At 46.1% G+C, this 26,985-nt stretch overlaps 1 protein-coding gene, 1 long non-coding RNA gene and 1 pseudogene across 6 annotated transcripts; 2 read left to right on the top strand and 1 right to left on the bottom strand.

Moving 5' to 3' along the window:
* Positions 1 to 10,877: 10,877 nt before the first annotated feature.
* On the top strand, positions 10,878 to 12,484 carry LOC127336976 (phenolic glucoside malonyltransferase 2-like; annotated as a pseudogene).
* A 1,960-nt stretch (positions 12,485 to 14,444) lies between these two features.
* On the top strand, positions 14,445 to 19,885 carry LOC127330844 (uncharacterized). The gene is made up of 5 exons (XM_051356922.2): positions 14,445 to 14,970; positions 15,202 to 15,363; positions 15,558 to 15,601; positions 15,722 to 15,753; positions 19,501 to 19,885. Exons 1-5 carry the CDS (start codon positions 14,553 to 14,555, stop codon positions 19,700 to 19,702), a joined length of 858 nt encoding a protein of 285 aa, XP_051212882.1. The 5' UTR covers positions 14,445 to 14,552; the 3' UTR covers positions 19,703 to 19,885.
* A 2,802-nt stretch (positions 19,886 to 22,687) lies between these two features.
* Positions 22,688 to 26,985, bottom strand: LOC127336978 (uncharacterized). 5 transcript variants are annotated; one of them, XR_007873590.2, is made up of 7 exons: positions 26,404 to 26,985; positions 25,666 to 26,251; positions 25,515 to 25,576; positions 24,786 to 24,845; positions 24,632 to 24,676; positions 24,055 to 24,247; positions 22,688 to 22,911 (listed from the first exon to the last, which is right to left on the bottom strand). It is a non-coding gene; the product is annotated as an uncharacterized lncRNA (long non-coding RNA). The 5 variants fall into 5 exon arrangements; XR_007873593.2 differs by having other exon boundaries at positions 25,666 to 25,749; positions 26,124 to 26,972; XR_007873591.2 differs by having other exon boundaries at positions 25,666 to 25,725; positions 26,124 to 26,971.

Here is a 26,985-nt window from a genome sequence, read left to right as displayed (position 1 = left end):
CTCTCAAGAATAAAGCCGAAGGGTTCATGAGGCTACCGGATGAAGATCATGAAGACATGTATGGAAGACTTCTCACCGTTGCCGATGCCTTCCGGCTTGTTGGTGCCACCCACATCAATGACTCTTGGATCAAGGAGAAGTACATTGAATGCATGATGCCATTTGTACCCATTGATGTCAAGACTCTTGTGGGAAGGGAATGCTATTCCTCTCTCACCTCTCAACAAGTCGTGCACGAGTTGCAAGCTCTCAAGGTGCTTGAGGAAACCTCTCATGATTCTCGCAATCGTGCTATTGGGATGGCAAAAGGTTCCAACCTTGCCTTGGTGGTCAACTCCGTTGAAGAAGTGGTTCCTCAAGAATCTTATAGAGCATCTTGGAGTATGACCTATCCGGAAGATTTGCAATGCCACTACCATGATCACATGGCCTTCCATGCAAAATCGTTTTGGGTTGATCCCTCCAAGGCCAAGGAAGACAACATCAAGAGGAACAACAAAAATGGGTTCACTAGCTTTGGTCTAAAGACAAGATCATGCTACAATTGTGATGACAAGCGCCACTTCATTGCCGAATGCCCCTATGAGAATAGAGAGCTTCATAATGGGAGGCTCATTCCCAAGGACAAGAGCAAAGACTCAAAGGGCAAATATTCAAAGCCCCTCAACAAGAAGTTCTACAACAACAAGACCAAGAAGGGCAAGAGGCCCTCAAGAGTTGTGCTAGTAACAAGGGAAGAATATTCTACCGATGAAGTTGAAAGTTCTAGTGGCGATGAAGATGAAGAAAGCTCAAAGGAATTAGCCGCCATCGTCACCACCAACACACCCTCTTCATCTCTCTTTGAATCTCCCAATGAGAACCCTCAAATCAAGAATGCACATTGCTTCATGGCAAGGTCCTCCTTGGACACACCTATTGTGCTATCAACTCAAGAAGAGTATACCTCCGGAGATGATGATGTTGATGATGAAGAAGATGCTACCTCTAGTGGATTGGTCGCTCTTGCCTCCCTCTCCACCAACGCTTCATCACCAAGTGAATCCCCCAATGAGGTCATTCATGTGGAGGAAGAAAGTTGCCTTATGGCTAAATCCTCCGAGGTATCATCCCCTAACCCCTCTATGCCTAACTTATCTAGTGATCTAGGGGTTGATGATGCTAGTCTAAAAGTGAAACAAGAAATGCTAGAGTTTGATGATTTCATTCTTAACCTACAAGGTAACACTAAGAAGCATGTTTCTAGCCTCATGGTTCGTATAGCTCAACAAAGTGATATGCTTGAGAAAAAGGGTCAAATAGAGAGAGAAGACTCTCTTGAAATCCATGCTCTTAAAAATGCTCTTGAGGAAAGTCAAGAAACTATAGCTTCTCTTGAGGAGAGGCTAGAAACTCTTGAAGAGCCTCAAGATAAAATTAACAAGCTCACTAAAGCTAGAGATCTTGCTAGGGCTAAGTCTAAAGTGCTTAAAAAGGAAAAGGCCAAATTTGAGGTTGATCATGAGAAACTTGTGAAAGATCTAGATGAACTAGACAAAGCTCACAAAGCTTTGAAGAGTGAATTCACTCTCTTATACAAGTCTTATGAGCAACTTCAAATTAGGCTTGCCTCTTATGATGTGCCTAGCTCCTCTACTCCTTCATGTGATCATGCAAATGTTATTGAGGAAAATGCTAGGTTGAAAGATGAACTTGCTAGGACCTCCTCTCCCCAAAGTAAACTTTCTTTGGATGATCTTTTGAGTAAGCAAAGATCAAACAATGGGAAGGAGGGACTTGGTTTTAATTCCAAGGCCAAAAAGGCAAACAAGAAAAAGACCAAGCCCGCACATGAGAAAGCTAATGGTGAACCCCGAAAGGGCAACACCATTAATGATGATGGTGCGGGAATAGATAATCCTCACTATGTTCTCTTTAAAGACTATTATGGTGATGTTTATGCTAAGTATGTTGGTCCATATGATGGTTATGTTGCTTGGTCTATTTGGGTCCCAAAGACCCTTGTTGCTAACAAAAGAGGACCCATTGAAAAATGGGTACCTAAATCCAAGAATTGATCTCATGTAGGACTATGCCGCCGGAGGTTCAAAATGGGTACTTGATAGTGGATGTACAAGTCATATGACCGGCGGCAAGAACCTCGTCAAGGAGTTGAGGCCTAACATAAATGATATCACCGTCTCCTTTGGCGATAATTCTACATCCGAGGTATTGGGTTTTGGCAAGGTTGTGGTTGCACACAACATTACTCTTGTGGATGTCATGCTTGTCAAAACCCTTGGTTACAATTTGCTTTCCGTTTCCGCCCTTGGCAAGATGGGTTTCGCCGTCTTTATTGATAATGATATTGTGGTCCTCTTGTGGAGCAAGACTCTAAAAGTCGCATTCGTTGGGTATCGCGAACACAACTTGTATGTGGTGGACTTTTCGGGACCACCACGTCAAGTGCGATGTGCCTATTCGGAAAGGCGGACGTGGGTTGGTTGTGGCATCGCCGCCTAGCCCATGTCAACATGAGAACTTTGCAAAGTCTTCACAAGGGGAACCATATTGTGGGACTAATGGAAAATGTGTCTTTTGCCAAAGATCGTGTTTGTAGGGCTTGTCTTGAAGGCAAAATGCATGACTCTCCGCATCCAAGCAAGACCATCATCTCTTCCAAGAGGATCTTGGAGCTCCTTCATGTGGATCTCTTTGGTCCCGTTACTCATGCAAGTCTTGGTGCGAAGAAACATTGCTTGGTGATTGTCGATGACTACTCAAGATACACTTGGGTTTACTTTCTCAAGACGAAAGATGAGACTCAACAAGTATTCATTGATTTTGCTACCGAGGTGCAACGCCAACACAACCTCCTCATTATGGCAATAAGAAGTGACAACGGCTCCGAGTTCAAGAACTACACACTCAATGATTTTCTTAGTGATGAGGGGATTCGTCATCAATATTCCGCTGCTTACACCCCTCAACAAAATGGTGTTGCGGAGAGGAAGAACCGGACTCTTATGGATATGGCAAGGTCTATGATGGCGGAGTATAAATCCCGCTATAACTTTTGGGCCGAAGCCATCTCCACCGCTTGTCACTCCTCCAACCGGCTCTATCTCCGCAAGGGCTTGAACAAGACTCCATATGAAATACTCACCGGGAACAAGCCTAATATCTCATACTTCAAGGTGTTCGGGTGTAAGTGTTTCTACAAAATCAAAGGGGTTCGTTTGTCTAAATTTGCTCCTAAAGCTTTGGAGGGTATATTTGTTGGTTACGGTGCCGAATCTCACACTTATAGAATCTTTGATGTATCCTCCGGGATTATCATTGAATCTTGTAGTGTGAAGTTCGAAGAAAATGATGGCTCCCAAGTGGGGCAAGTTGATGTTTGTGCAGGTGATGAAATACCTCAAGATGCCATAGTAAGAATGGGTGTGGGATTTTTCCGCCCCATTGAGGGACACGGTGTGGCGTCTCGGGAAGGACTATGCTCTACCACGGTGGAGCCCTCATCTTCTCAACATCAACAAACCCCATCAAGTGAAGCGAATGATGCACCAACCCAAGAACAAGAACAAAACCCTCCCCCTTGTGTGCAAGATCAAGGACAAGATCAAGGACAAGATCAACCACGGATTCATGATGGATCCGATGAATATCCTTTCAACATTCTACTCTCACCGGATAATGTCCAAGATCAAGCACATGAGGATGAGCAACCTCAAGTACTTGAGGAAGCTCAAGTTGAAGGTCAAGACGGGGACCCAAATGATCAAGTTGATCAAGTGACACCTCCAAGGCCAAGAAGAACCAAGGAGGAGATCGAGGCCCGTCGTTTAGCAAGAAGAGATAGGACCCTTGAAATTCGTGGACACACTCATGATAAGGTCCTCGGTGATGTTCGAGCAAAAGTCTCCACAAGAAGGCAATTGGCTAACTTTAGCAATCATCATGCCTATATCTCCGTAGTGGAACCCAAGAAAGTGTTTGAAGCCCTTGAAGATTCGGATTGGGTGGAAGCTATGCATGAGGAACTCAACAACTTCAAGCGCAACAAAGTGTGGACCTTAGTAGAGAAGCCAAAGGAGTGCCGCAATGTTATAGGCACTAAATGGATATTCAAGAACAAGCAAGATGAGTTTGGAAATATTGTGAGGAACAAGGCAAGATTGGTGGCCCAAGGTTTCTCTCAAGTTGAAGGGATTGACTTTGGAGAGACCTATGCTCCCGTGGCTCGTCTTGAGTCCATCCGTATCCTTCTTGCTTATGCATCGCATCATAACTTTAAGTTACAACAAATGGATGTGAAAAGTGCTTTTCTTAATGGTCCTTTGCATGAAGAGGTGTATGTTAAGCAACCCCCGGGGTTCGAGGATCTCAACTTTCCTAACCATGTCTACAAGCTTGATAAAGCACTTTATGGTCTCAAACAAGCTCCTAGAGCTTGGTATGAGCACCTTAAGGAATTGTTGGTAGACCGTGGGTTTGATGTTGGGCTAATCGACCCCACTCTTTTTACTAAGAGGGTCAATGGGGAGCTTTTCGTTTGCCAATTATATGTTGATGATATTATATTTGGCTCTACTAACAAAGCTTTCAATGATGAATTCTCAAAGCTTATGACCGATAGGTTTGAGATGTCTATGATGGGAGAGATGAAGTTTTTCCTTGGTTTTGAGATCAAGCAATTGAGAGAAGGAACCTTCATCAATCAAGCAAAATATCTCCAAGACATGCTCAAGAGGTTCAAGATGACCGAGATGAAAGGTGTTGCCACTCCTATGGTTACCAAATGTCATCTTGCACTTGATCCCAATGGTAAAGAGGTGGATCAAAAGGTATATCGCTCCATGATTGGATCCTTGCTTTACCTTTGTGCATCTAGACCGGACATAGTGTTGAGTGTTGGTGTGTGTGCAAGGTATCAAGCTTCTTCTAAGGAGAGCCACATGATAGCTCTCAAGAGAATCTTTCGATATTTGGTTGATACCCCAAGATATGGTATTTGGTACCCCAAAGGCTCAAGTTTCATTCTCAATGGGTACACCGATGCGGATTGGGCGGGAGACAAGGATGATAGGAAATCAACCTCGGGGGCTTGCCAATTTCTTGGTAGGTCCTTGGTGTGTTGGTCATCTAAGAAGCAAAATTGCATATCTCTCTCCACCGCCGAAGCCGAATATGTTGCCGCCGCAAGTGGATGCACTCAATTGTTATGGATGAGGCAAACTTTAAAGGAATACGGTGTCATTTGTGACAAAGTGCCTCTTTTATGTGACAATGAAAGTGCTATCAAGATTGCCTATAATCCGGTGCAACATTCAAGAACGAAGCATATTGAGATCCGGAATCACTTCATTAGGGATCATGTTGCCCGTGGTGATATTGAGCTCATCTATGTTCCTACCAAAGATCAACTTGCCGATATATTCACGAAGCCTCTTGATGAAGCAAGGTTCACTTATTTGAGGAATGAGCTAAATATCATTGATTCAAGGAGTATAGCTTGACCATCTTGCAAACACACCTTCGTCTCAAAACTTTATTTGGTTTAGATGTGGGCATGGAAATAGGGGGAGTGCGGTTTAAATTATTGAGCTATCCCTCCCCCCATAATGCCAACATTAATGATTTCATTCTCGTTATATCATATGTTGATATGTGAGCTTAAATGATGAGTATTGGTTTGGACCCTAGATATATCTTCGCGGTGCCATACCATAACACTCATATATGGTGGCCTAGGCCACCACACTCTTCTTCGTGAAGAGTTGGAGTTGTTTGGATTTTCATTGGATCTTTTTGACATCTCCTTGTTTATGGGAAATCACTCATTTTTGGCCTTCATTTGATTTATTTGCAAAAATGAGTGATCATGTACCATCTCACAGTTTGGCGTATCTGTCCTAAGCCTATCTCATCTAAGACATATCCTTCACCTTCTCCTAGTGCATCTCGTTCGTGTCAAAATCCTGTTTGTGGGCACTTTTTCCTGTTCGACCGGAAGTTCCGGTCGTTTCGACCGGTACTTCCGGCCGGCATCCGTTTCGCCTGTTCAGCCTATCCTGTCCTGCCTGGGTGGTTTCTGAGAGACCGGAAGTTCCGGCTCCAACGAGCGGAACTTCCGGCCTTAAGTGGCCACTATATATAAGGGCCGAACGGATGAGCAGTTCAATCTTCCCCACTTTTCCCCTTTCCAAGATCTATTTGGTGGTGCTCCTCCCTTGTGAAGGCTGCTGCTCCTCCGGCCGGATCTCCCTCCTCCGGCGCTCCCCGCCGGATCGTCTCCGTGGATCGGCATCCTCTCCCTCTTCTCCTCCATGGCTCCCCCCGGTTTGTGCCCTCTCCCTCTCTATCTATGTGTGGGTAGACCTCACTAGATGAAATATAGGGCATACTCTAGGCAAAGCTATGGTAGAAATCCTCTAGATGCCTTTCCTCTACTAGATCGTGCTTAGGATGTCGTGGTAATGCGGGTCACTTAGCCATTGCCTCAGATCTGGTGAGAAGCTACCGCTGTTTTCGAACAGCCGGAAGTTCCGGCCCTTCACGCCGGAACTTCCGCCCGGGGCGGAACTTCCGCCGGTTCTCACCGGAACTTCCGGCCTGGCGAATTTTTCTGCTGTTACCCAATATCCTGTGCATGCTCTGGTGTTTGGCCTCCTTGCTTATGTGTTCTCTTTCATCATTCCTATCATGTTGATTCCGTCATCAGGTAGTTCCAAGAAGAGAGGCAAGGATCGTGTGGATGAAGTTGAGGAAGAGCTTGAGCAAACCCGACCATCCAAGCTCACCGCTCGTCAGCAAGCTGCTCAGAGGCACAAGTCACCGGCTGTTCGTGGGAAGAACGTACACATATCTGTGAAGGGCATGCAATACAATGAGTACAAGGCGCTCCGTGACATGAACCCTTACCTCACCCCTCGGAGCAATAGGGTTGGGGATAAGCGGTTCCACAACAAGACCCAAGAGGAGATATTCTATGAGATCTACATACCATTCAAGAAGGGGGTCGCTCCTCAACATGCTATTGACACCGGGAAGATGGCCGCCAACAAGTACTTTGACGAAGCCTATGCCATGTGTGGAGAGTTTGGGCTCTATCCCATTATGGAGCTCAACAAGGATTATGATGTTGGTTTGATTCAACAATTCTATGCCACCATCCACTTTGAGCAAGATGGAGCAAAAACTTTTCGGTGGATGACTCATGAGGTGCTCCTTGAGTCTAACTTGGCGAAGTTTGGAGCCGCCCTTGGATACCCTCGCTACCCGGGCGTTGATGCAAATGGTTGGAGGTGCCATGATAGCTCATGGGCTCAAACAAGGGAAGTCTTGGAGAACCTCTACATCCCCGGTTGGGGTATAGCGGGCAAGAGTGCGGATCTTCTCCCTACTTGGGATATTATGCTTAGAGTCTACCGGGAAACCATTGGACCAAAGGGTGGCAACCTTGATGAGATACATCTTTATGAAGTGGATCTAATGGCAAACTCGTTTGCTAAGAAGGGCACCGGTGAGAAGCTTGATGTGATGGACTACATCTATCATGAGATGTGGGCATGTATGTATGAGAAGAAGCTTCCCGCCTTTGCTCCGTACATTATGAAGCTCATTGAGGACACTTGGATGGAGACTTGCAATGCTAGACTTGTTCAATCTATTCCACTCAATCTCACATCCCATGAAGTGAAGACATTGAGGGCCAAGCGCCACAACTCTCCTCTTGAAGATGTTAACCCCATGGATGAGAAGCCACCAAGTTGGGCTTCCAAGCTAGCACGCCGCTTGAGACAGATTTTTTGCCTCACTTCTGCAGTCAACCATCGTCAGTATCAGCAGCATGTTGAAGCCAAGAAGTCAAGGCTCCGTCAGAAGAGCATCATGAGGGCACTTGAGGTGGAAGTGTCTCCTCCCGGATCCGAGGAGAACATCACTCCGGAGGCAGAGTGGGTCTCTCAGCATGGCATGCCTCTCCCTCCAGATGGTCTTGAGATCGAGTCTCCTCCGCACACTCCTCCCTACCCCGGCGCTTCATCGAACCTCCCTCCCGGCTGGGCTAACGCCGACCCTTGGGACGCGTAGATTCTCTTTTTCCTTTTTGGTGCTTTGGTGCCAAAGGGGGAGAATGAGACCTTGTTAGGGTGCTCTTCGGTGGGTATTTGCATGGGGGAGTCACAAGCTCGTGTTGGCTTTGGTTTTTATTGCTTGTGATTCTAGTTATCTTAATGGTGTCGAACTTTGTCTTAGCTATTTGGTTTGTAAACTCTATCTATGTGCTTGGAACCTTATTTGTGTATGGTAAACTCCGTATGTGAGTCTTCCTTGGTTATCTATGTGTGCATGATCTTATTATTCATATGCTTATCACTATGTTGTATTGCTAACCTTTGGAAGATGGATGCAAGATATAGGGGGAGCTTCTTATGTACCATTGCTCACATCTAGGGGGAGCTCCTCTATATCTCTCACATTGTTGTTTACATTGTCTATTCCTTGCAAATACTTGTGTTGTCATCAAACACCAAAAAGGGGGAGATTGAAAAAACATTTCCCGCCCTTTTGGGTTTTGTGTGTTTGACGTCAACACTATGTATATTTTTATGTGTGTTGATATAGACAGGTACAAGCCATCAAAAATTATGTTGGATCGGTGTATTGGTTTCTTTGTTACGAAGTTCTGCAGGTTTTCGGACACAGGAAGTTCCGGCCTAATCTGGCGGAAGTTCCGGCCTGTCATTTTTCAGCGAAGCTTCTCTGCGATCTGTGCTCGCTTTTCTCTTCGGGCGGAAGTTCCGGTGGAGTTGGCCGGAAGTTCCGGCCAGCGGAACTTCCGCCCAACTTCCGGGCAAGTTCCGGAATTCCGAGTTTTCGGCTCTGTATGTTCCAGTAAGGTATTTGCCAATTTCCGGAACTTGGCCGGAACTTGGCCGGAACTTCCGGCCACCGGAAGTTCCGCCCAAGTTCCGCCCGTTCTTTTGCTTTGCAGGATTTTTATGAAGGGCGGAAGTTCCGGTCCGAGCGAGCGGTACTTCCGGTGGAAGCCGGAACTTCCGGCCATCCTGGCCGGAACTTCCGGCGTTAGTGGAATTCGTCCCCAACGGTCAGATCTGAAAGCTCCACCCATATAAATAGCTTTCTCCTCCAAAGGGACAAGTTGCTCAATCATTGCAAGAAAAATCTGCCAAGCTTCATCACCATTAGAGCCACCTCAAGAACACAAGATTTGCAAGATCTCCTTCCTCCCCCAACCAAAGCTCTTGATCTTTGGAGATTCGAAGGAGAAGACACCGATCTACATCCTCACCGAAGCGTTCTTCATTTCCCCCTCTCTTGTTTGAGGGATCTCATGCTAGTGTTCCTATTTGGTTCCCTAGTTGATTTGTGTTGATATATTGTTGTTGATTGTTGTGTTGTAACAGATTTGGGAGCCTCCAATTAGGTTGTGGATGTGTGCCCCAAGAACCTTGTAAAGGCCCGGTTTCCGCCTCGAGGAAATCCCTTAGTGGAAGTGGGCTAGGACTTCGTGGCGTTGCTCACCGGAGATCTGAGTGAAGCCTTCGTGGCTGTTGGTTTGGCTTTCGTAGCAACCACACTCCTCCAAACGTAGACGTACCTTCTTGCAAAGGAAGGGAACTACGGGAATCATCTCCGTGTCATCGCGTGCTCCACTCTCGGTTACCTCTATCCTATTCTATCTCTATATCTTGCTTAGTTGTTATCCTTGTCATATAGGTAAATTCACTTAGTTGCATATCTAGAGAATTTACCTTTTGTGTCAAGCCTAAATTGAAAAAGAACTAAAAATTGGTTAGCACCTATTCACCCCCCCCCCCCCCTCTAGGTGCGGCATACGATCCTTTCAACTTGTGGGTCATCACTCGCCGAGGCCAGGGCGGCGCTCGCGGAGGCGCAGGCGGCGATGGCGGCCCCTCCGGCGGCCCCACCCGCGGACGCTGTCACCCACGACATCGCCGCCGCTGACGACGTCGTACCCACCCTCTTCGACTGCGGTGGCGACCAGTTGGTTCTGGCCGCGTCCTTCGAGACCCTAGCTGGAGACGCATTGCATCGTCAGGCTCGGGCAGCGGAGGAGGAAGCCCACAGCTATGCGGTCGCCATGGCTCGGGGGTACATGTGCTCCGACCTGGATTCGTTCCTATTGAGGGGTCCTTCTCCCGCGCGGGTCGAGAAGGAGAACCGGGAGCTGGCAGGCGCCATCACCGCCGGGGAAGAAGCCGTGGCGGACGCGGCTAGGGACAGGGCTCGCTTCCACGCCCGGTGGCGGCATTGCGGCGGCGGACGCAGAGGCGGCCCATGCGGACGAGGCGGCGGCCCAGGCGGCGGCGGAGGCAGCGACGGCGGAGGCGGCCAACTCTATGGCCATGAGAGTCGAGTGGGACTCCTCTCTGTTCGAGGCCCTCGAACGCCGCAGGCAACATGACGAGATGTTGGATCGCCAGCGTGCGCGGCGCGCGGAGTGCGTCAAGCGCTCCCGCTTCGATGATGGCGCTGGCCCCTCCGGCGGCCAGTAGTAGGCCGCGCGACTGCGATTAACCCAGGCCGTGGTATGCCACGTGATGGCGAGTTGTAGTTTTAGGTTAACTCGACTAACTATCTTTGTAAGATGGTCCTTTTGGCCAATCAATAGTAATAAAGAAATATTATGGTTACCTAGTCACTGTCGATCGGACCCGGATGCAATCAACATGCACTTTTCGCGACCGCGCGGCGTTCGTGGAGATACAAACCTGGCGCATATTTGGACCAAATTTACGTGGACGGTCCGGTCACTTTGCGTCATCCCACTGAAATAGGGATCTGACCTATTTTTCAAGCCGGCGGACGCAAACGGTGGCTCAGAGTCGTTTGCTCGCTCCGTTGGAGATGCCTTAAGAATACACCCGAGCTCAGCGCGAGAGGAGCACCCCAGAGTTCGTCGTCATGTCTCCGGTGAGAGTAATCCACGCGAGCTACGTCAATGTGCCGGCGACGGCCGCGCTGCCGCTGGAGCCGATCAAGCTCACCGCGATGGAGGCAATTTGGGTCATCATGCCAGTGCTGCAGCACGTCCTGCTCTACGAGGGTGCCGACATGCCGCCCTTCGAGGACATTCTGCAGGCCCTCCGGTCCTCCCTCGCCGTGACCCTGGGAAGCTTCGCGCCGCTCGCGGGCAAGCTCGTCCACCTCAAGGACACCGGCGACGTCGCCATCAGCTGCTCCACCTCCGACAGCGTCAAGTTCGTCGTGGCGGAGTCTGACGCGGACGTCCGCCGCCTCGCCCGGGACGAGGAGCACGACCTGCCCGTGCTCGAGCAACTCGTTCCTGACGTCGACATGAGCGAGCTGCCGACAGCCGTGCTCGCCGTGCAGGCCACGCGGTTCAACGGCGGCGTGGCCGGCTGTCGGGGTGACTGTGCACCACGCCGTCGCGGACGGGCGGTCGTTGTGGACGTTCGTGGAAGCGTGGGCAAGTGCTTGCCGGGGTGAAACGCCGGCGTTGACACCTTCCTTCGACCGCTCGCTCGTCAAGCTGCCCCGTGGCGAGGAGGAGGAGGCCAGGAGAATCTTCCATGAGTGGGCACCGAATCTGCCTTTGGTACGTTCTTACAGTATGTACGTTGAGGAATCCCACAACATTACGTTTGACCCTTGCCTGTACCGGCGCACGCACAGGTGACAACGCCACCGTTGTTCTTAGAGGACCGCCCGCGGTTCACCCGCCGGACGTTCACCTTGGACATGCCGGACATCCAACGCCTGAAGCAGCACATCTTCCATCTAGGCGAAGCCCTTGACGCACCTTTGACACGCTCTCTCTCCAGCTTCGTCGTCGTCACGGCGCTCGCCTGGACGTGCTTTGCTAGGTGCAAGCAGTTTCCCTTGGACGACGATGTGCCGCTCCTCTTCTTCGCGGACGTTCGCGACCGTCTCGACCCTCCCGTCGACAGAGGATACATCGGCGTCTGCCTCACCCGGTGCCTCGCGATGCTCCCTGCACGAGAGCTCCGCCGCCCGCGCGCCCTGCTGACCGCCGCCGCGGCCCTCCAAGATGAGATCCGAAGGATGAACAGGGATCCTGCTGACCAGCAAAGTCACCTGACCCCGATTATGCTGGCCTCATGGGACCGGCTAATGAACGTGTCTGGCTCGTCGGCCTTCGCGGCGTATGACATCGCCGACTTCGGGTGGGGAAAGCCAAGGCGAACCGAGCCCATCCGGATGAACCACGACGGTCAGGTGGCGCTGATGCGTGGAAGGGATGGCCTCGGAGTACAGGTGTCGGTGTCACTACTCCAACAGGCGCAAATGGATGAGTTCAAGTCTCTCTTCCTTGAGCTGCTCCACTCAAATTAGTAGTACTAGGAATGTTCTAAATCATGAAGCATGCAAATCGTAAGTAGAAGTTGTTATTTATCATGTGTGGTAAGTAGGATAAGGTTGTATCAAAACTGTTGTTCGAAGATTAAAAAATAAAAGAGGCCCGGCTAGGTTGTTTGGTCCAATTCATTTTTCCTTCTCGACATGTATTCCGTTGCTTGAAGAATATGTTTTATATAGATGAAAGGGTTTTCCCGATTTCCTTACCGGCGAAACACTTACAGCATTTCCAAATTTTAGTCCCCTAAAGTTCTAAGACTCATGCAGCAGAGAAAAAAGAAACAAAAAACAAACTAGAGTTTGGAAGAAGAAACTAAATAAAAGGAAAATCAAAACTCTTCTCCCATAAAAAAAAGAAGTTGTGCATGTCTCCCTCATCCTATCTTCTTCACTTCTTTACCTCTGGCATCCCTTCATCCCAGCTTCAGGCCGTACGAGAGGACGCCGACTTTGGAGGAAAAAGCTGACGCTGGTTAAGAATGCCAGGATGAACAACCATGGTCAATTGCGCTCGTCGGAGCTGCGGACAACCACGAGGTGTAGATGTCGGTGTCTCTGCCAGCCAGCCCAAATGGTCGAGTTCAAGTATTAGGGCATCTCCAACCGCGCGACCCAAACGGACGTGTTGGGCCGTCCATTTTAGGCCGTTTGGGTGGCCGAGCGGACAGCGGCCCGCGTCCGCGTGTCCGTTTGGGTCGCACGCTGCGCCCAACGCGCGGACGCAGCGCATAATCGGAGAAATACCAAAACAAAAGAAAAAATGCAAATTTAAACGAAATTTGATTAAACATATGCCCTATTTTGGGCAAATTTGTACATAGCCCTATTTCGGGCAAATAACTAACAAAAGAAGCCCCTATATGGGTTTTAAAATTTAAACTAAAAACCCTCTATTAGGGTTTGGTCGGCGGCGCGGTGGCCGCCGGTGCGCCGCCTAGCCCCTGTGGGCGTCGTTGGCGTCGTCGTCGTCGTGGACGACGTCCCCGGGCGGCGAGGCACTGTTGTGGCTCGACCGCGCCGGGGACTCCGGCCACGGAGACCACAGGGCCTCCTCCCAGGCCGAGTGGGGGTTCGGAGCCACCCGAGGTAGCGGCGGTGCACGAGCGGCGCCTCCTCCCCGAGGCGCCGCTCTCTCCCGCTGTGCGCGACGCCCGGCCTTCCGGCGCCGCTCCTCCTCCGCGCGGCGTCGAGATTCCCGACGCCGCGCGCCTCGCGCCGCTGCTCCTCCGCGCTGCGCGTGGCCTCCTCCCGCCGCGCCGCTTCCTCCTCCTCCCGTCACGCCTGGTGGGCCTGGGCGTAGAGCTCCCAGCCCTCGGCTTCCTCCACCGCCTGTCGGGTCGCTTCCTCCATCTCGGAGGTGCGAATGGCCGCATGGAGGTGCGACCATTTCGCGTCCTGCTCCGCCGCCGAGATGAGCAGCGCGGCGCGGAGGTCGGGGTCCTCCTCCGAGGACTCTGGCTTGGGCTCGAGCAGCAGCGGCCGCGCCGCCGCGGGCGGCCTCTCAGATGTGGAGGCCGCCTCGGTTTCCTCCGGATGGCCGCAGCGCCGGCGGACGACGGCGGCTGCTGCTCGCCTCGTCGTCGTTGGCTCGGAAGCGAACCGTCGCTTCGGGGCCATGGCGGCGGTTTCGCTGCGGGAGTGGAGTGTGGACTGGAGTGGAGGGCCAGATCCCCTCCAGTCCCCATTTAATAGCCTCCCGGGTCACCGACAGGTGGGCCCAAGGGAGACGAGGCGACCAGCGCCCGGACGCGAGCGGACGGCGCGTGCCATCCGCGGCCACGCAAACCTAGCCCAGATTTGGGCCGGGTTTGCGTCGTTCCGGACGCCGTGGCCGTCCGCTTTTGCGGTGCGTCCCCGCGTTGGGCCGGGATTTTGTCCGGCTCGACCCATCCGGACGCCCTTAGCTCCCCAAGTTTATCCGTTATCTGTTTTCAGGGGATTTCACCTACTGCCGTCGTCGGATGCCCAATGGACAAACCAAATTCATCGACGTCCCTCTGCAGTATTTCTCATAACGTCAGACGGTCTCGTTCCGGCATTCTTCCTATTTGCCCTATTTCCCCGCCCACACGCCGCCCCCGCCGCCCCCTCATCGCCTTTGCCCTCCCTCCGCCGCCCAGCCTCCGCTGACGAGATCGAATCCTCAAAAGCCTAAAGTATCTCCAGACCAAAGCGCAAACATGGCAATCAATTCAGCCACCATGTCATCTTCTCTCTGGCGCTGTTCCGCCTCCGCCGCCAGGCGACCCTTATGGTCGCGCAGCGCCAGTTTCCTTGGATGCAACAACCGTAACAATGGGATCTGCTCGAGGCTGTCTTGCGTCGCCCCTACTGTCTGGAGGTACCCCCACAACTTGGACTCAGACTCGGAACCCATGCCGCCTGGCCGTTGGTGGATGGAGGCGCTGCTCGAAGAAGACGGCGAGTTTTTCCCTCTTGCCGATTGTATTCCAGCTGGTCAGGGCAGTAAAGAACTGGATGCTATATGGAATGCCCTCGTCACTGCCCCGCTCGAATCCGTCCTTGTCACGCTGCGTGAGATGGTGGCCGCTGGCAATTTCTTCCGCTGCCGCAGCTTCCACGCCGGCACCCTCTCAGGTAAAGGGAAAACGTCCAATCAAGATAACTTTATAGTATCTATTTAGCCCATTTACTAACACTGAATATCATGATATTATTTTTTATACACTTGTATCTTTTAACTTAGAATACAATTCCACATCTTAAGTTGTACACTTCTTGATTATCTATAAACTGATAATGCAACATTCAGCGGGTAAGCTGAAATATATGGCTCATTAGATACTCAATATCTTGTGGTCCATGCAGGCGTTTTGTTTGTTGTTGGTGGGTTGTACCAACTCTGCAAAACAACACCTACTCTGTTCATGGACATTGTTCTTGGATATATTTTCTACAAGTTAAGTGTTTTGTCAGCCCACTTGCAAAGAGATGGGAGGTCATTTAGCATATGTGCAAGGATACAACTAAGTGAGTTCAAAAGACTTCAGTTTACCATACTTATTCTTTTCTTTTCATGAGTTGCTATTTTGCTCCAATAATACATTAGAATGCACATGGACAAGTTACATGGTCTGATTATGTATTTGTTTATTTACACTTAGTTTTTTGTGGTAGTTTTGCACCTGTTTTGATATGATTTGTTTCCCATTCTTTTGCTGCAGTGCTCCTACTTGTTTTGTCTTTCAAAGATAATAGTGCTTTTCAGGTATGACATGTTCCGCCTAAATATGTGTCAACATGTTCGACATACTCCTTTCTCTAGGAAGTTTGTGTAGTTAGATGCTTTACTAATTAATGTTTATATGTTTTTCTTTGCTATTGATAGGGGCTCTACCGTTTTCTTGTTGAATTGATCTGGTAAGTGTTGCACCATAAGAATTCGATTATCTAGAGAGAAATATCCATACTTTGATGCTTCATATTTGATGCGCGATATATTAGTTACAAGTTCCAATTCATGTGTATTCTGAACAAAAAGTTCCAATTGATGCATTGTTAGCATATTTTTCCTGCTATGCAAATATAGTTAATCAATGCCATTGAAATAGAAACAAGCTGTACAGAACTTTTTTATTTGCTAAAATTTCATGCTAATTTCTTCAGGCCAATCTGAATAATAGTGTAATGATTGCAAACTTACGATATTTTCTGCCGAGACATATATATTTGTAAGTAGTGTATTTAGGTTGTTGCAATGGACTTCATTAATTTATTACTTCTTATAACATGTACAAAGTTATCTAGACTAGTACTGATTATTATTTTCCAACCCTCACATTTTCTTTATTTGTAATTTACTTGCAGAAATAAATCAGAAAACCCCTAATATAATTACAATTCTTATTTGCAGACTATACAAAATATATTTGCATGTTCAAGGGTAAGAGGTTGATGCACGAAAATGGATCATAATAACAATAACATAAGTAAAAAATGGATGTCAAGCATCCATGCAACAAATAAAAAAGATTGTTAAAATGCGTTGTGAAATCTGGCTTAGTTGATAAGGCTTGGAGCAGTGCAGCCGGCCCAACCTTGTTCAATCTGAAAGAATGAGTGTTTAAAACATGAACTGAATTACAATCACTTGTGTACTCTGGTCAAATATGTTCAATACAACATCTCACTATATATGTTTGCAATAGTTCAAATCCTCTGACTCTCAAGCAACCTACTCTCTGCATCGATAAATAAGTGACAACTTTTTCTAGATGTGGATGTATCTATAACTTTTGTGCCACACTACTGTACTCCTCCGTTGGCCAGCTTCACCACCAATGCCCCATTTGCTTCCAATACAAATATAATCTTCTCGGTTTGTACTGCAATAATTGGTACTCACTCCGTCCCAAAATATATGGTGCCCTTAAATTTCCCTGGTCATCAACTTACAGCTTTGACTATGATTTATACTTATAATATGTCCACAAAACTTGTATACATATATATGAAATGGAAGAGAATTGAAAGACGAATGCAACAATACAATTTATACATTCTCAATCCATATATTTTAGTATATATTAGTGGTCAAAATTATGCATCAAAGACTGTGAGAAACAATTCGTGCCATATATTTTGGGAATGAGGGAGTACTAATGTTGCGATATTCGCTAGTTAGAATTTGAATAGAAAAAAGATTGATAGCAAATTGATCAAGTATACACAAAGTAACATTTTAACACCAAATGACAACATAAAGACCTAGTACAAGAATAACACTGAACAGTCCACATCAAAGCACCATGTCACCCTGCGTGTGCTGGCGTGTGATGTCTCTTGATGTTATAGTATTTATTGAAGGTCATCAAAATTTCCCTGATTTATGAATCAAATGATGCAAGTCCCTTAACTGAGCCTTCTCGGACCAATAATAGATTTACACAGAAATCCGAACAACAAATGAGTTGTTTTGAGATATTCACCAATCAATACTTTGTGTTGCATGTTATCTCATTGTGCAACTGCACTACTGCAATAATACACAAGTTAGAGGCCAGCTCTATAGGACCAAGATTCTAAATACATGTACATGTTTATGTAAACCAATGCTAAATGTTTGTTGTGAAGCAACAAATAATGGAAGATGCATGTACAATCACTATTTGGTAATACAAAATTGGTGCGTATAGCGTGATCAACTAAAAATATATAAATTCTAACTCGGTGTATACAAATCACATATGCTCACACTGCAGCAGAAATTGACCATAAGCATGCATAATTGTCAATCTACTCAGCTCCACAAAAGGACAGAACCAACCATGGTTAGCAGTAGGTGCTCCTCCATATGAAGTTGTTCCTAACACCAGTTTGGTAAGAATTTTTTTTGCCTCTTCGTAAATTTTCTGAGCACGGAAACCAAAGTGCACATATGGATGACAATTAATTCAGCACACATAATCTCGTTGTTTTTTTTGAAAGCTGGGCACGTCGGTAACCTGGATTCTGTCTGATATGTAAATCCTTGTAGATTTAGTATTGCTCTTCGTCATTTCCTTCTCAAGGGAACTTCAATATAAGAGGCCATATTACCTTCTTTGATGTGTCCACCAGCATGCTAACATCATATACTAAAGTACCCTTGTGACTTAGCAAGAAAAGGCGTCACGAAGGTGGTTGCCTCGCGATCCCTTGCTCGGCCCATGCGAGGCGCCCGACTAACTAATGCTCTACCGCCCTAGCCACCAAGAGGATGGTTCAGCTGCCCTTGCTCTGCCGGTGAGCCGCCTGGCGGAGAGAATGAAACATCAGCGAGTAGGGCGACATGGGGTCTAACGTGGCGGTGGCCGTAAGCTTGAGGGGCGTTTGAGGTGGAGGATGGGGATCTGGGTGGAGGCTTCCAGGGAACCAACGGCGATGATGGGGGAGAACCCCCGGTGCGAGGAAAGACTGGTCCCTGTTGGATGAGAAGATCGTGCAGTCGGGACGGGGTGTGGAAACACCCCGGTCACCCACCGGACAGGCTTGCTAGACCCCCCCCCGCGTGCAGCTCTCTAATCTTGCGCAGGTGGCCGTTTCACCCATCCTCAAATTGCTCGGGACGGGGTGTGGAACGGACTGAATTCGAGGTGTGGAAACACCCCGACACCCACCGGCCAGGCTTGTTACCCCTGGCAGTTCTCTAGTCTTTTATGGGCACGTTGTCCTCAGTTGTTTGCACATGGGAAGGACTTCCCGGTGAATCACCCAACCTCAAATTGCTCCGGGCCAAGGACAGTTAATCTTGGAGTTCTTTGGAGATGAACTTCCTGAAAAGTTCCAACTTGTTGATACGAGTATTCTTTCAACCCTATTAAGCCCTAGGCTAGGATACCACCGCAGCCTCCCTGCGGCGATATTGCCCCTTAAATTGCTTGACTGTCACTGCCAATAGAAGAAAGAGGCAGGCGGACTGTCACTGCCAACCGCTTCTTTTGTAGAAGTAAAGAAAGTTAAGTTTGTGACAATACTAACTGATAGCTGACCGACTAAGTGAAATATGGTGGCTGTTTCATATGAGGGCCTTTGGAAATCTGCACACATATTATGGTTGCATGAGAAATCATTAACTTAATCTCTTATGTTTTTTTGCGCAAGACATATCATATGTTTTCACCATTTTTTCACATATACACGAAAAAAACGTGTCCCTAAGTCCTGGATTGTCGGGTGAATTATCAAGAGTTTACAAATGTACAACTTACAGAGGCCTCATCTGAGAGGGCATTCATCATTACCCTTTCGAATGTTTCTTACTGATTTCAGTTCCTGGTAATAGTACCTTCTTAACTTCTCAGCATAGATTTAGGGGGCATGGGTGTCAAATTCATGCGTAGAAACTTAGTATCTGTTGGGTGGACAAGCATTTGGAGCACCCTGTAGAGCAGCAATTGTTGCTTGTGTCCAATGAACAGGGTCTTTTGCTGAATCCACTGTACAGAACTACTATAGCTACTGAAATTTTAGTGTTTGTGTATGAACTACTGGAATTTTGTGCCTTCAGCAAAGGTTGATATCCCATAAAGCAAAGCATTTGTTTCTCGATTAATTTTTTTTCTTAGATAGCTTTGTGAACCCTTTTGCTTCTGTCTTATGTAATCACAAATATCTGTCGGATCTCAGGACGCTCAACATCTATATGTATTTCACAATGGTCTATGACGGAGCTGTTGGTGTGAAGCATGGCAGACTCTACTGGCTCGGGATCTATAGACTGTTGCGAACAAAAGGTGGTCTGATGAAGGTGGTGAGGAATACCATTCTCGATATGTATGGAGGGATCGAGCCAGTTTCAGTAAAAAGAAGGAATAAAAAGGGCCAGTAGGGAGATGCAAATAGAGTGCTCACTTGTTGCTGGTAGCGATGTTCGCCGGAATCACTTAGTTACTGTAGCTAGGCATATATATAGTTTAGTAGACTCGATGGGTTCACGTACGGTTGTGCTTGTGAATGTGGATACCTGCTGAAGGAAAAAACCTGTTCTGCATTTCCATAGAGTGCTGGAGTTCCCTTGTTGGTTCTATTTTAGTTTAGTGGTAAACGCATTAAATGTATCTTTTTACTTAACTAGTACAAATGCCTGTGCGTTGCCACGGGGCTCAAAGTATCTTTAGTTGCCAAAATATATAAAAGTGTGAAGATAAGAGAGTCGCCACCGGCAAGGCAAATTGGCAACCCAGCAAACCATCCTCTGGGTTTCCCTAAACTCTTCAATTCATATCATCTCATATTAACGTTGTTTTGGGACTGTTCGCTGTCCAAAACCAAGTTCTTCGCCTAGCTGCTCATCCAGCGTAAGACCACCATCGATAAGAGTTATCACAAATAAGGGAATAGAATACTAATATTGTGCAATTTGATCATACCTAGTATTTTTCTTTTTGAGAACTGATACCTACTTGTATAACAAGTTAATATCACGTCACATATTTTGAATCACATTTAACTGGCAGTATGCTAGTCACAAACTTGATATTTTAAATCATGTCAATTCAACAAATGTTCTGGTATGATATTAGCAAAAAAAATGTACCACTTCATCTTAGAGATCTTGTAGCTGAACCGGAACAACCAACCTTTCAAAAGCAACAAACCAAAAGATAAGTGTAAAGAGGCGGTTGTTCTCTTCAAGTATCTGAAAGACATCACATATATAGATAGATGAGTCCATATGTACAATGTTGGCACAAGTATTAAACTATTAACATCTCCAGCAATTTGATGTTTCCTGTCATATATAACAATTTGATGTCTCATGTCATATAGTAGTATAACATGATGGAGAAGACAAAATCAATGGGTTCTCCATGAGACAAATCATTAGCAGCGTTGGATCAGCTCTCGCCAAAATGGAGAACTCAACTGGAAACTAAGCAGCATACACCTTTCAATGAAATACATAAACATCAGAATACAAATTCATAAAATAAAAAATTATTATTAATAATACCACGTTGGATCAGCTCTCGCCAAATATTATCAAATTATAAATTCAGGACTTGTACGCTCTCCAAGAAAAATAGCCTTCGTTGCTGAAAATAACTAACTATTTCGACGGGTAGCGAAAAGTAAGTATGCATGGATATATATTACTATTATTTTACCAATTGGTTTATCATGAACTACAAATATGTCAGACTCCAATTTTTCCGGTTCAAAGCTTTTCATGGTTCCTGCCATTGGTCGGGCTAGGTACATGCTTTCACACTAATCCTGAATTTCCAGTAATACGTAGTAGCTTCTTGTCATATGATCCATCACATAGAAAATACTTACATTTGATCTTGTTCTGTGATTGCTTCAAATAGTAGACACTGTTTGAGCTAAAGCTGATTAAAATAATTTATTATTTTAGATGTTTTCAGTAGTTGGTGCAAATAGTGGTAACTTGAAATGTACTGTCAAATAGTGGTAACTTGGACCAGTCGTAGCCAAAGTTCTCACATTTGACTTCTCTATTTTGTAACTGGAGTAGTACCTTAAGGATTTAACTTGAATTTTCTTATGTGCTCTGGAAGACTTCAGGAAACATTTTTTTAAAGATACTGTTGTTGTATTTTTAGGTACACCATTGTACTTTAGAAGTCCCAGTTTGGTATGCCTCCCATAAAAACCATTTTAATTTTTCCTACCGTTTTGTATTTCAAGGAATCTAAGGCAGGTTCTTACAGTAGCCTAGCTACTCTTGTTTAATTATTATCTCTCAACTCATCTCAAAGTCGGCTAACTGGACTCAGGAGATTGCCAATACGCTCTACTTTTCAAAACTACAGATCGGTCTCCGCTTAGGTAGGTCTCCATTTAGGTAGAGCGCTTGGCCTGATGATGTGTTCCATACTTCTGTAGGTACATGTTATGTTTGCAAATTCATGAATTGAATCCTGAATTACAAAACGTAGGTTGTTGCAACAGCTCAAAAATGGGGATATTGACTTTTATATCCTTTCATAATCAGAACTATCATATATGAACAAACGATGGAAGGAAAAAAGCACAAACTATCTAGACAGTGGAAATACATGTATGTACGAATATTGCAATATGGAAAAGAAAAGGAGAAAATAGCTTGCTAAGGGTATTGATTTACCTTAGTTTATGATCTTGATCCAACTAAGCCATCATTTATGATTGGATCTTGTTCTTTCCAGGGCTCAAAATATGAGGTCACACCACAAAAGAAATATTAGCTTGTAGGACAAACAATGCATTGCTGAAAAATTGATGTCATCAATATACGGAAATTTGCAATACAAAACAAAACCGGATGGAAATTATTGCAGTGATGTAGGTCTGGCAGGAAGCCGGCATTATCCATCTCCATGGTTTGGTAGTATATGCCGACTAACAGATGCAGAAGCGGGGCGACCGGGCGACCTAGCCGGCGACTACCAACACAACATCCACTGATCAAAGGCCTGAATCAAGAACGACGGTGAACTGTAAGCCTATTATCGGCGTCCGGCTGCGCTAGACCCGTGCGACTGCATCGTCGACAGGGAGGATGCATCCAGCGGGAGGACAGGCGCGGCGGTGACAATCAGTGTGTGCGTGACTCATTGCCCCAAAGGATGCAACTAAGTTGCAAGCCTACAACAAATGTATACAAAACTCCAGGTAGAATTAAGTTAAAATGTAATAGACATATACTACATTAGCACAACCACTTAACACCAACCAAAGAAACTTGCATAGTTTTGCTGGAGCAACTGAACATACTAACCAGAAAAAGTCCAATACTCATATATGGGAGTAGTCCTCCCACCACTATATCTATACGGGCTGATTATTAGCATGCAAAATGCAGTAGGAAAAGAAGAAACTGAACCTCTTATTTATCCATCATTTAAATTTTCTACTACATCTGACAATAATCTAAACATATCCAGGATGATACACTTTGAACTGGAGCCATACTGCGTTGTCACCAATTATAAGCGATCAGGAAAACCATGGAAATACATGTTTAATGCTCCAGTTGCTCGGAAGGGCATCAGTAGCATAGAGTAGGCAGATGGTGTTGGCGCTCTTTCACACCTGAAATGAGCCGATCAAGGGTCCAATATTATCATCACACATAACATCAAAATGGATCAGGAAAATGAATTATGTGCAATTCATATCAGAGCAGCATACATATGTAGCATGAGCATGAACCAAAATGAAAACTAATTGACATATTTTAAAGTAACCAAAGAGAAAACACCTTTTGTGGTATCAGGCAGGCACACTGTTAATACCATTCTTGAGGGAGAGAAAATCAGCTACAAGTGGTGTGTGGTGACACAACTGCTATCGCCACAGATTTTGTAATCAAGCCAATAATTTAAACCAACTTCGATTATGTAGTCAAGGAAACAAATATCAGTCATTATAATGGGACACGCAAATGATTCTAAAATGTAGATAAGTAGATACAGAGCATGTCACTAAGCAATGGAACATTAAGCAGTACTGTCGAGCAATACATGAAACGAACATAGCAAGGACTCGAGTTAGTAGCTCAAATAGAGAACAACTATTTTTCAAAGCTGAAACGAACATAGAAAGAACCTGAAGTTGGGTAATGATTATAGATTCATAGATCTTGAAGTGATAAGCTCAGTCTTCGAGAAAATAAATGGTGCCCATGTTTAAATTAGAACAAAGGCTATGCTAAGTTCGTAAGTTCTAGATAGCATCATGAATTACTTTCATCCCTCGGAAATGCTTCCTGTTTTGAGACTTGGCGGGTTACAGTCTGAGCTTCATTACTAATTCTAATTCAGCTACCATGTGTCAATCAAAATGCACAGAATATGTACTGGTTCATAGATCATAAACAGTGCCGGCACTACGACACCAGAGAAGAACCCATTTGACAAAAAAACAACTTTTTCGAGAGCAACTCCTGCCAAATATGAGCACGTACTAATTATCTTAAAAAATACTTAAATGCTGACCCAAATCCGATTCATTCGAAAGAAAAAATGGCCTTGATTGTGGCAGGTAATTGCTGCAAGTTTTTATAGCAACGTAATTTTTCCACAATCCACCCTGAAATCCCTCCTAATCCAACAATCCACCGACGGATCTGGCCCCAAATCATAGTTGCTCACGCCAAAACCAGCACCAGATCGTGCCCGCAAATTATTTTGACCAAAATCACTGAAGAAAGAGAGGGGAAAGTTGAGTCCTTACTTGAGAGGCACGTTGGTCCTCGTTGGCAACTCCTTCCGACTGCGCAAAGCAGGCTACCATGGGTGTTCGTGGCCACCCTCCTGTTCAACAAGCGCCTCCGCCAGCTCCCGCTTCTCTGCATCCCAGCGTGGTTCCCCATCCCATTCTCCTCCAACGAGCCGATGACGAGAGAGAGAGCTAATTTCTGTATACCCTGAAGACTAAGGATTCTTTAAGAGCTGATTTGTCCAGATACTTAATCGATCATATGCAAATTATTTGATCATTAAGGAAAGTGTTCGCATCGATATATATTATTTACCACTAAAGTCAATTTGTGTTACAGTATAACTTTTCATGAAAAAACAAGATTTTAATTAACTCAGTGAAATTGTCCTGAATTAAAGAATAAATCACTGCACCTTAAAGGACAAGTTTGCATATACAACATAGTATTATGGAAAAAAAATGTTCAGTTACACCTTGACTGATATAGATTGGCATGATTCTTGATAGTCGAAACTTCATAAGTCAAAGTATAAGAACCAAATTGTACTAACAACCAATCTAGAACTGAGCAATCAAGTAGATTAGATACCTTGACAGACATCTCTGAATCTGAGGTGGCCATTTTTCACGCTAACTGCAACATCACCAAGGCAAAACACAGAAGAGAAATCATCTTAAGCAAGCATACACTGGCAGGAGTATGCAATACTGACAAACTCAAAACAGCTTCAAGATAAACCAACCAAGATTTCTGCTCCTTTCCCCAGCCACCAAATGCACTTGTAACACTGACCCTAATCAAGCTGCAAGCTCGACAAAAGTCCAGATATCATTTCCCAATGCTGAAATAATGTCATTACAAGTATAGTAACGTAAATTTTCTACAAGCAAGGTTGAAATTCGCTGTGAATTTATTGGGTGATGCACCTAGTATGAATTTTATAAGCTATTACCCAATAGTAATTGAGGAGAGCCTTCCAAGGTATATAAGAACTAATTTTGTCTGTTCTTTACCCTAAAAGGCACGTGGGATAAGCTCAGACTGAAATGGGCCAAGAATAATTTTACATGTTACTTCCAGTATACCAAAAGAATAAAGGTTATCCTATTTTCCACCGGCAACAACCACCTATGACCTATGGCACGGGATTCAGATGTCACAATAACCTTGGTCAGACTTAACCATACATTGATGTATATATTATATACTATGCTAGTCTACTGTGTCTAAACATCTTGTTGAGCACTACATCACAAGGTCACAAGTATTAATTCATTATCCACCCTATTGAGGGAAGCTAACAAATTCACAACCAGTGAAGGCATCAAGAAAAGAAATACTATATTTAAGCAGAAAGTTTGAGACACCACTATAACCAAGCAAATAAATGCACCTAGTACACAAAAACATGGCACCGGAAATCCAGAGGATTGCCTAATTAATCAAACAAGGACAAGTGCAAGGTACTTACCAATGTCAGTAGATGCTGAAATCCAAAGAAACAAAACCACTCCAGCAGCAATACTATTAAACCTGACCAAGTAAACACTTTTCATGAGAATAGGATTCCAAACCAACAATAAAAACCACATTTTATAAGCAGTTACTACTTTCTTTCTCACCAGTTCAGATTAGACCTTGATAGTTCGAATGACTTGTAAATGAAAAGCGAACATGTTCATCTGACGTAAGAAACCAAATCATAGCTGGTTTAGCAAACGCAAAGACAAAATGAGGACAAAAAGGTGCCATCTCTTAGTACACATGTTGTATAAGCCGCACCGAAATGGAAATGGTGCAACTAAGTTCAATGACACATGATAAATTAGAACGCCACATTATACCACTAAACAAAATCATTCCAGACTGTGATATATGTACGAATAATTATTCTAGAATTTGTTGTATCTGAAGCAGCGAACAATAGCATTTCTATAGTGAAAACAAAACCTTTACCTTGGTATATGCTACATAAATTTTTGTAAAGTGTAGAGAAAAAAGTGAGCATCGGGCAGAACTCTGTATTATTGAGGAATTCTTAAGCAGTCAGATTTGGATAAGAAAGTAGAGATGCACATACCTAGGAAGATTAGAGCAGTTGCCCTATTTTCTATAGTGCAGGCACATCTACTGTTGGCACTTGTGTAACGAGCTTGTCCATCCTCCTTCTGGATTTTGGTTGCAACAAATATTCTGCTACACCCACCCCTAGCATCGATCAATGAAGAAGAGGCTGGTGATATGTGAAGACCTCCTTCTGTTGCCCTCGGAGGCAATCAATCCCCCCCCCCCCCCCAAATGGCAGAGGGATACGGCGTTGCGGATAAGAATGTATGGCGGTAGGTACCTACAGATCTTACCGGGGAAGATACTTTGGGGCGGGTGTCGCCGGAAGTCGAACTCGAGGCTCACCCGAGGTCCGTCACAACGGCGGGCGGAGAGCACTGCCCCTGCTTCGCCTGCAGTTGTGGGACGAACTGAACAACGTGTCCCTCTCGGCGGCTACCCCTCTTTTCCTCATCCTGACCCCCTCCTCCTTTGTGGCGACGCTGTCGACGATGAAGAAGGGCGACGAGACAAGACAATGATCTGCAGGGGCATGGAGTGAGAGGGGAGAGGTGGCGGGCAGGGATAGAGGGAGGGAAAAGCAGCGGCGGCTCGCGACGAGCATGGGAGAGAGGGCGCAGAGCGGCGGCGGAGAAGATGCGGAGTCGGGCACGAAGATGCGGAGCTCGGTCTTCAGGTGATGGGGCTTCCATGGCGTGGCGCGGGGATCCCGATTTTGAGGTCAACGATGGCGCGGCGCGGAGAGGCAAGGGAGCGGCGGCGGAGGATGGAACCCTAGCCGACGAGAGAGGGAGAGGGTGGAGGAATTCTTGTCGGGAGAGAGAATTGTGGGGACTGGCCCACTTGTCGGCGCATTCGGGAGAGGTGGAGCGACG

The sequence above is a fragment of the Lolium perenne genome, chromosome 2, assembly GCF_019359855.2.
Source record: "Lolium perenne isolate Kyuss_39 chromosome 2, Kyuss_2.0, whole genome shotgun sequence".
Taxonomy (NCBI): Eukaryota; Viridiplantae; Streptophyta; class Magnoliopsida; order Poales; family Poaceae; genus Lolium; species Lolium perenne.
This window is presented reverse-complemented; position numbering and strand designations above follow the sequence as displayed.

Bases quoted from the DNA above. Each gene is read 5' to 3' on its own strand.
- LOC127330844 (XM_051356922.2), top strand. From the start codon at position 14,553: ATGGCAATCAATTCAGCCACCATGTCATCTTCTCTCTGGCGCTGTTCC. The intron at 14,971-15,201 runs GTAAAGGGAAAA...TGGTCCATGCAG, and splicing joins CCACGCCGGCACCCTCTCAG to GCGTTTTGTTTGTTGTTGGT. The intron at 15,754-19,500 runs GTAAGTGTTGCA...GTCGGATCTCAG, and splicing joins TTTCTTGTTGAATTGATCTG to GACGCTCAACATCTATATGT.